This window comes from Ranitomeya imitator, chromosome 3, assembly GCF_032444005.1.
Source record: "Ranitomeya imitator isolate aRanImi1 chromosome 3, aRanImi1.pri, whole genome shotgun sequence".
In the NCBI taxonomy this organism is placed as follows: domain Eukaryota; kingdom Metazoa; phylum Chordata; class Amphibia; order Anura; family Dendrobatidae; genus Ranitomeya; species Ranitomeya imitator.
Window position 1 is genome coordinate 125,778,211 of NC_091284.1, and position 9,756 is coordinate 125,787,966.

The window sequence follows — 9,756 nt, forward strand, 5'->3', positions numbered from 1 at the left end:
TTCTCCCCACAACAGCTGGCTTCCAGTGATTGGCACTTTGAGTGACAGTCTGCTGTGCAGAGTGTGCGTGCTTATGTGTATGTATCTGTGTGTGTGTGTGCGTGTGTGTATGTGTGTACAGACACACATACAAGTGTACAGATCTGGTTGTCAGACAAGGTGCAGGTGGAGCGATCACAGCACTGTGCAGTGAGTGGCGACTGTAACCGTTCCCTGCATTACCGCGATAACTGGAAATGAGTGGTGCCAGGGAGAATAAAACTTCATTTTCACCCCCGCCGCTGCTCCCATGAGCCGGTTACACAGGGCTACACAGGGTTAAACACTATTTACTTGTACATTACATCTATATCTGCAAGTAAACAGCTTTTCTGGATGTGACAGATCCTGTTTCAGTAAAATGCGAAAAAAAAATCATTTTTTGAAATATAGATTTCCCATCCTAAGGAAATGAAAAAAAAAAAAAGTGTCTAAAACGTTTCCCCATATACTGTATAACCCATCTACTACATTGTACAGAAATGAATGCACGTATTATTGACCTGCATGTGCGCAATAATCAATATGTCTCTATGTCTTCCTACAGAATAAAAGTGCGACTGTTGTACCAAAGTGTGGCGGTGATATAGAAAGAGACGTGTGTCTCTTTGTATTAGATCCGTGTGTTGCCAGGAGGCCAGAAATTCAGATGTTAATAAAATAAATGCTATGCAGAGGTTCCAGGGGAGCACAAAACATGACTTGTTCAGAAAGAGAGAGAAACACTGAGCTTCTTATTCCGTGCGGTTTATAAATGTAACCCAAGATTTTTCCTTCTGCTTTTTCAAATCAACAAGGTTTGTGTGTAATTTCCCCCAGCCCCCTCCTCTGTACAGATATGTAGATTATATACAGAGAAGGATGTGTGTGAGTGTGTGCGTATAATATATATATATATACACATACATACATATATATATACGGTATATATTGCTCGCTGAAGCAGCAGAAAGCCGAGCTTTGTTACAGCTGCCAACAGGGGGTGACATGACTTGGAAAATATTATTCCAGCAATTTTGCAAATTACCATTCACTTTGTTTAATGAGGGCACTGTTTCTTTAACCAGGCCATGCCCCTTTGACAGATGTGGGTGTGATAAGAGCTGGCCACCCCCTCTTGTGATTCCTGTATGGAGAGGTGCCTAGCATGGTTAGTGTCAGCAGTAGCCACAGCTCCCAGTAACAGCTGGGACACCCTCCCCTGCATGCAGGCTGGGCAGGCGCTGTCTGCAAGAGCCCTCTCCTCCTTAACCTGGCTGTGTGCCCTCTGTGCATTGAGGCTCTGCGCTGACATTGGTGCCTTTGCCCTCTCCCATGTATTTCTTTCCATACCCGCTGTGTGTGAATGCTGCTGTCTGGAGCTGTCACCGGCACTCTCCAGCCTGGCTTTGTTTCCCAACATTTCACATTGGAGAAGAAAGAGCTGCACTTGTGCTCAATGTCTCACTGAAGACCTCCAGCTCCTGGAATCCTGGAATAGACACAGTAACTGCAGCCGAAGAGAAGCCGGTAGTGCTGCCAGCTAAAGACTGTGCCAACCTGACTGGCAGACAGTGGACACACTAAAGGACAAGGCAGAAGTGCCATGAGTTGCTCCTATGGATTGTAACGGGAGTCTATGTCTGGATCCTGATGTGATTCCTCAGCATTCCCAAATGATTACCTTCTGTGCGGCAAGTACTTCCCATCACGCCTGGAAATATTGTACCAGAACGGGCTAATTTGTGTCCTGCGTGACCCAGCTGGAAGGCAAGAAAGCTGATCCCAGCAGCCATTCTGTTGGAATGCATTGTGCCCTGCTCCTAACAGACAGCTGGATATAAAGTCGTGTGTCTATATCCGCTGCACCCTCCTCTTGTCCTCACAGTTGTTGTCTTGTGCTCTGTGCAGGAGTGTGGCTAGCCCTGAGGATGTCCTGCTTGCTCTTAACCCTTCCGTTCCTATGGCAGACGCTGGCGATGGCTCTCACCTTGGAGATGGTCTTATATGATGGGGAGCGGGGAAGAGAAGTTAAATGTGAGCCTATTCAAATTCCTATGTGTCAGGGCATTGGCTACAACATGACTAGGATGCCCAACTACGTTGGCCATGAGTCTCAGGCTGAGGCTGCGGTGAAACTTTTGGAGTTTGCCCCCCTTGTGGAGTATGGCTGTCACATACATCTTCGCTTTTTTCTCTGCTCTCTTTACGCTCCCATGTGCACTGAGCAGGTGTCCACTTCCATTCCTGCCTGTAAGCCTATGTGTGAAATTGCACGTCAGAAGTGTTCCCCAATAATGGAGCGCTTTAATTTTGGATGGCCAGAGTCTTTGGACTGTGACCGCCTACCCAGTAAAAATGACCCAAATGCACTGTGCATGGAAGCTCCTGAGAATGCAACTAATGGAGATCCTCAGACCAATGGTCACGGCATACTTCCTATAGCCCCACGGCCTCCACGTCCATCCGGCGCTGGGATCGGTATACCCATTCGTTGCCCCAATCCGGACAAATTTCTGTATGTGGAAAGGAGTGGAGTGTGTGCCCCAAGATGCACCCCTGGTGTGGATGTCTACTGGTCTTCAAGTGATAAGGACTTTGCCCTGGTATGGATGGCGGCTTGGTCTGGCCTTTGCTTTATTTCCACAGCCTTTACTGTACTGACATTTTTATTGCATCCTCAGCGCTTCCAGTACCCAGAGAGGCCAATAATCTTCCTCAGTATGTGTTACAATGTCTACTCTACAGCTTTTCTCATCCGTGCTGCTGCTGGGGCCTCAAGTATTGCATGTGACCGTGAAGGTGGCGCCCCCTATCTGATCAGAGAGGGTCTGGAAAGCAGTGGGTGCACACTTGTGTTCCTCATACTATACTATTTTGGCATGGCCAGCTCCCTGTGGTGGGTTGTTTTAACCCTCACTTGGTTCCTAGCAGCAAGTAAAAAGTGGGGTCATGAGGCCATTGAATCCCATGGTAGTTACTTTCACCTAGCTGCTTGGGGAATTCCAGCTATAAAGACTATCATTATACTCACAATGCGGAAAGTTGGTGGAGATGAGCTAACCGGACTATGCTATGTTGGTGGCTCAGATGCCAGTGCCCTAACGGGATTCGTTCTTGTGCCTCTTTCATGCTATTTGGTGACAGGCACATCATTTCTGTTGACTGGTTTTGTTGCACTCTTCCACATCAGGCGCGTCATGAAAACTGGTGGAACCAACACAGAAAAACTGGAGAAACTGATGGTAAAAATTGGAGTCTTCTCCATCCTTTATACAGTCCCAGCTACCTGCATCATTGTGTGTTGTTTCTATGAACGTCTTAATTTGGCTCACTGGGAAGCCCGGGCACGGGAAGAACCCTGCAGGACAGCTTCTGGAAGTGGCAGGCCAGACTGTAGTTTGCCTGGGTCAATACCCAGTGTAGCAGTCTTCATGCTTAAGATATTCATGTCACTAGCTGTGGGTATAACTAGTGGTGTGTGGGTATGGAGTTCAAAGACATTACAGGCCTGGCAAGGAATTCTGTGCCAGCGTCGACTTGGGGTGGTGGGAACCAGGACTCGAGGGAAGCCTCAAACTGGAGGAGGCATTGCTTGTAGTTTAGCGAGCTGCCCTTACAAGCCTCCACCACTTACTCTTCAGGTTGCTAAAACAGACCTCTTTATGGACTGCCCTACACATGTGTGAACCTCAAGATTAAAGGGGAGATGGGGGTCTAATATAAATATGTCATAGAGAAATGTATTTACATCTGCAGGAGGTATGTTTAACCATGGGAGAAAAAAATGCATGTGACTTTAGTCAGCTCTTGATACAAGAGTTTTTTTTAAGTGTGGCCAAGAAAAAAGAATTACGTGAGGCCACCTCACCTACAAATTTCTAAGCAGAGGCATAATATATTTTGGTGACACATTTAGTGAAATAGGTTGTGATCCAGCCAAACAGACATTACAGAGGTGCTCTGTATCAAAGACTTCTTTTGGCTGCTTTTTCGAACACTGAGCCTTTTAGCAGCTGTTTTGAGAGCTAACCCCCCTCCCTGCAAGCACAGAAGCAGAAATTACACAGAATGGTGCCTATAGGACTTATCCAATGTAATGCGCCATCTCCAGGGGCAGCTCGATCCATCTGGGCTAATGTCACATTCTGTATCATTGTTTGTCGTAAAGGTCACCAACATCCATGTCTTACTGAGAATAACCCACATTGGTGTTTCAGTCTGAGGTAAATGTGCTCAGTCTACCTGCCCCGGGACACAGTTTGCCAGATTTGTGTCTCGGCTGAAGGTACAGAGTTGTGTTCTGCAGTTTCCAAAATTTCTAAAAAATATAAGGGAATTGTTATTAAGATGAATCAGCAGTGCAATACAATGACTGGTTGGCTATTTGTCATCCTGGGTGGTGAAATCCATCAGGTCAATGTTCAGTACAGGTCACCCATGTTTACTGACCTATCCTACATAACGGGTGATGGCTGCAATACTGTTTAACCAGAACGCTGGCATACGTGCAAACTATTGCTAATTTCCAAGAATTCTGACTTGTCCCTGTTTCTGAATTCACCCAGTGAACAGTATAAATACGTTTTGTAAGTGAAGGCACTTCTCCCAGTCTTTTTATATTCCCTTTTTGTATTATTATTTTATTCCAAAGAGTATTAAAAATACTATAAATTAAAACCTGGCAATGTAAAAAAAAACAAGATAAGTATTTTTGCACAGATGCCAAAAAGTCTTTTGTATGCTAGGTAAATATTTTCTCCAGCAAAGTGACCCTAAGAGTTCTAAGTAATAAGATATTCTTATTTGTGTGAGGAGATTGTACAGAATAAAGTCCTTCTGCTATTAGTATAGTAAGTAGTTTATATAGAAAGTTTCTGCAACCAAGCCCACTTTTCACACTTTGGAAAAACATTGTTCTACTGCCAAGGTTGGGGTTGTCTACCGTTAGCAAATAAATGATTATCTTCCTAAAACAGTGCCACTGTTGTCTATGGGCTGTGACCGGTATTGCAGCTCAGCCCTCTTCACCTAGATGCAATGCAAGAAACAGACCAATGACAAGTGTGGTGATGTTTTGGGGGAAAAATCAGAATGTTTTGTCTGCTTCTCTCCTATTACACTCCTTAGGTTGATTTCACATATTTATTTTTTTAAACTTTTTTTTAAAAATATCATTACAGTTTTAATGTAGTTTTTTGAGCTAAAGCCAAAATCTTCTGAATAATTTATGAAAGGCTGCATCAAAAATGAAAATGGAATTTTTAAAAAATGTGAAATGATCCTTAAAGGAGTTTTCCCCGACTCCATTCACTTCTGTGGACCTATGGGAATGGTATTGGGCATGTGTGACCACCGCTCCAATAGACAGCGTATGAAGTGGTGGTCATTAGTGATGAGCGAATATACTCGTTACTCGAGATTTCCCGAGCACGCTCGGGTGTCCTCCAAGTATTTTTTAGTGCTTGGAGTTTTAGTTTTTAGCGCCGCAGATGAATGATTTACATCTGTTAGCCAGCATAAGTACATGTGGGGATTCCCTAGCAACCAGGCAACCCCCACATGTACTTATGCTGGCTAACAGATGTAAATCATTCATCTGCGGCGCTAAAAACGAAAACTCCAAGCACTAAAAAATACTTGGAGGACACCCGAGCGTGTTCGGTAAATCTCGAATAGCGAATATATTCGCTCATCACTAGTGGTCATGCATTTGCACTACCGCTACATAGACACGGGGGCTTTGGAAACCTCCTACTCCGAATCAGTGGAGATTTCAGTGACCATACCTTTATTCCTACCTGCGGAATAGGTGGTAAATGTGTGTAATGCAGGTATTAGGAATTCTAAAATAAATGAATAATAATGTGATATGTATTAGCTCAAGTCCATTATCCTCCATTTATACAGCCAATCTATATTATAACTGTGTTGTATATTGCAGAGATAAAGAAATTATATTCCTAAAATGACAAAAGATACTGCGGGAGAGTCAGTACGGAGCTCAGACATATGCACAAAAAAGCGTTTCTATGCTTCATTATGAGCTCTCGCTTCTTTGACATACAGATGTCCTCCGCAGCCTTTCATTATGGATCTTTTATTTCATCCAACTCTCTTTAAGTGCAAAGTGAAAAATGACTGGCAGGTAAATGAATCATGTATTTCTATGGGGTGTAGTGATTGAAGTGAAGTTCTTTAGATCGTTTGCAAGAAAACAAAGTTTCAAAAAGTTCGAGTCGTTACAAAGATCATTTTATGATGGAAGAGATTGAATAATGGCGGCGAACATGTTCTGGGGTGCGCCAGTCAGATGTTACATTGTAGCACTCGCCATGTAATGTCCATCTGATGCGCCTGCTGGGAAATATGATCCATTGCCCATCAAACATTTGATAAATTTGTCAATATGTGTATATATATGTATATATATATATATATATATATATATATATATACCGTATATATATATATATATATATATATATATATATATATCAGACAAAAAAGAAGGCAGCACTCCAATAGGTTGTAAAGGTGAAAAAGCTGTGAAGTTTATTTCAGACCCACATCTCGCGATGTTTCGGCTCGCACTGAGCCTTTCTCAAGCCTTGAGAAAGGCTCAGTGCGAGCCGAAACGTCGGGAGATGTGGGTCTGAAATAAACTTCACAGCTTTTTCACCTTTACAACCTATTGGAGTGCTGCCTTCTTTTTTGTCTGACATATTACTTGGATGGACATGAGGATGGTCTTGTCTGGGAGGCTTGGCACCCACCGGTGAGCAGTGTGCTGCACTCATTTTTTCTTATCTATCTATATATATATATATATATATATATATATATATATATATATATATATATATATATATATATATATATATATATATATATACATATACATATCTCCCCTGAAACTATTCAAGAACATTACATAATTATGCATTTGTGCAGACCTTGGTCCATGTACCATTAGTAATGTGGTTTTAAACACTCAATGTTTGCGGTTTCAAATATAGCAGAGCTGAATAAGTCATAGTGAAAGTGACGACTGCTTTTGTGCAATCACAATTTCCATTGTTTATTTTACCTAAGACTGCATGCAACCTAAATTCATTTACTTTACTCAGAGATTTTTAAAAGAATATTTTTAAAGAATAGTTTAATAACAATTTCAACTCTTCTACATCTGTATATCTGATGAGAAATTTAGATAAACAAGAAAACATTAAAAAGAGGAATATATTCTATTTATGTTGCTTTAGAATTATAAAAGCAGTGATATACTACCAAAATGGTGCTAGGGGTTGGCTGTGGCAAAATGTTTCCTTCATGTTTCTATTGAACATTAACGCTTTTCAATATTGGGGTATCAAAGAGGAAATCAGGCAGAAAGAGGATCTGTCGCGAGGTTTTTGCCACTTCAAGGGGTTGTCCGGTGTAAAATGAAAAGTCTGCAGTGGCCTCCCTCAATACACTTGTATTGGTGAGGCTGTACACACTAGACGGGCTCTGCCCGGGAACATGCATATCACATTCCTGACCTTTGGGCACAGAACGGCGAATCTTTGCAGCGTACAGCGCATGCGCTAGGAGGATTCATGAGTCTGTAGTCACACAGTGACTGCAGACTTGTCATTTCAGACCAAACAACCCCTTTAATTTCAGAGCAGGATTTTATCAAAACTGCAGCAAGCAGCCTAGTAAGTGACACATCATTGGAAACAGGGTCTCTGCCTCTTTCATTATGCTGCTCTCAGATAGTGTAGCAAAATCCTGGTGACAGATTCCCTTTAATGTAGCTTTTCACCTGAAAACTAATAAGATTGTACATTTTATGTTAAAGTAGCTTATTTTTGTATGGTCTAAATGGAAAATATTATAAAACTATGCATATTTGTATTTATATTTCCTAGAATAATATGTAAGATGATTGATGTTTATTTCTTTAGGGATGCAGTATCATGCACGGCCTGTAGGTGGCGATAATGAAGACAATGAGGAAACTCGTTGGTTATAGGGAAGTGGTTACCTCCCAAAGTGCTATTGACCTGCAGATATAGTGGTGATCTGCAGATTAATAGCGTTTCAGTCATGTTACGCTGGTTACATTTCGCCTGCGATTGATCGATTCCAGACTACGGGCAGTTACAGTCACCAGTCACTACACAGTGAACACAAGGTCATCACTTTCCGTGCCTTGATTGACAGCCTGCTCTGCAGCGTATATGCAGCGTGGGTAGAGCAGACTTGTGAAGCAAGAGGCAGGGGGAGTGATGACAACGCGCTCACTGTTTAATCAGTGACGATTGTAACCGCTACCTGATGACAGGAAGCGAGCGGCTGCAGGGAGAATAAAACATAATTTTCTCCCTGCAGATTATCACTAGATCTGCAGGTAAATACTAGTGTTTTGGAGGCAACAGTTTCCCTTTAATTCTATTAGTAGAAATAATTTAGCGGGCGATGTGGGACTTAAACTTGTGATAAACGTTAGATAGCTGATGGTTGAATGCTCTTTGGTCATTCACATGCTTACTTGGCATGTGTTCTAAATAGGGAGAGGGTAATAAGCAGCTGCCAGACATCTGTCACCTGAGAACATTAGGACTTGACATGTAAAAATTCAGTATCCTCATACACATTAAAGGGTTCATCTGGTCCCACCAAAATCAGCGAGTTCATCTGAGTCCACCAAAATCAGCAGGTTCATCTGGTCCCACCAAAATTGATGGATTTTTCTGGTCCCACCAAAATCGGCGGGTTAATCTGGTCCCACCAAAATTGGCAAGTTCATCTGCTTCTACCAAAATTGGCAGATTCTTCTGGTGTCATCAAAATCGGTGGGTTAATCTGGTCCCACCAACATTGGTGGGTTCATCTTGTCCTACCAAAATCGGCATGTTCATCTGGTCCCACTAAAATTGGCAGGGTCTTCTGGTCCCACCAAAATTAGCAGGTTCTTCTGGTCTTACCAAAATTGGCGGGTTCATCTGGTCTCACCAAAATTAGCGGGTTCTTCTGGTCTCCCCAAAATTGGCGGGTTCTTCTGGTCTCACCAAAATTAGCGGGTTCTTCTGGTCCCACCAAAATCAACGGACTTAGGCTACTTTCACACTAGTCCGTCGGTACGGGCCGTCGCAAACCGTCAGCCCGACGTACCGGCGGACAGTGTGTTAATGTAGCACAACGTGGGCAGCGGATGCAGTTTTACAACGCATCCGCTGCCCATTGTGAGTTCCGGGGAGGAGAGAGGGAGTTTCGGCTGCGCATGCGCGGTCGAAAATGGCGGACCCGACGCACAAAAAAAGTTACATTGAACGTTTTTTGTGCGTCGCGGCCACCAAAAACACGACGCATTCGTTGCACGACGAAGGATGCGTTTTTTCTCCAAAATGACGCCTTGCGACGTCCGTCACACAACGCTAGTGTGAAAGTAGCCATATCTGGTCCCACCAAAATTGGGGGTTAATTCTGGTCCCACCAAAATCTGATATGTATGGCTACAGTAAAACAGTGAGAGTATGTCCTTAGAAAAGTCATCAATATGTGATTGGGAATGTCTCAACTACCACGATAAGTCATGAAGGGATAAGAGCACTCTCGCTCTAGCAAGGGTCTATTTCTCTTTCTTGCAATATTAGTGTAAGCTGTTATTGTTTTATTCATAGTAAATCCATTTGAAGGACTTTCATCCTAACAATTCCAAACAAAAGGAAAGTTCTTGTTTAGATAATG

General features: G+C 42.8%; 1 protein-coding gene across 1 annotated transcript; it reads left to right on the forward strand.

Moving 5' to 3' along the window:
- The first annotated feature begins 1,296 nt into the window (after window positions 1-1,296).
- On the forward strand, window positions 1,297-5,470 carry FZD9 (frizzled class receptor 9). Its single transcript, XM_069761391.1, has one exon. It carries the CDS (start codon window positions 1,950-1,952, stop codon window positions 3,705-3,707), a length of 1,758 nt encoding a protein of 585 aa, XP_069617492.1. The 5' UTR covers window positions 1,297-1,949; the 3' UTR covers window positions 3,708-5,470.
- The last annotated feature ends 4,286 nt before the right edge of the window (window positions 5,471-9,756 follow it).

Bases quoted from the DNA above. Each gene is read 5' to 3' on its own strand.
- FZD9 (XM_069761391.1), top strand. From the start codon at position 1,950: ATGTCCTGCTTGCTCTTAACCCTTCCGTTCCTATGGCAGACGCTGGCG.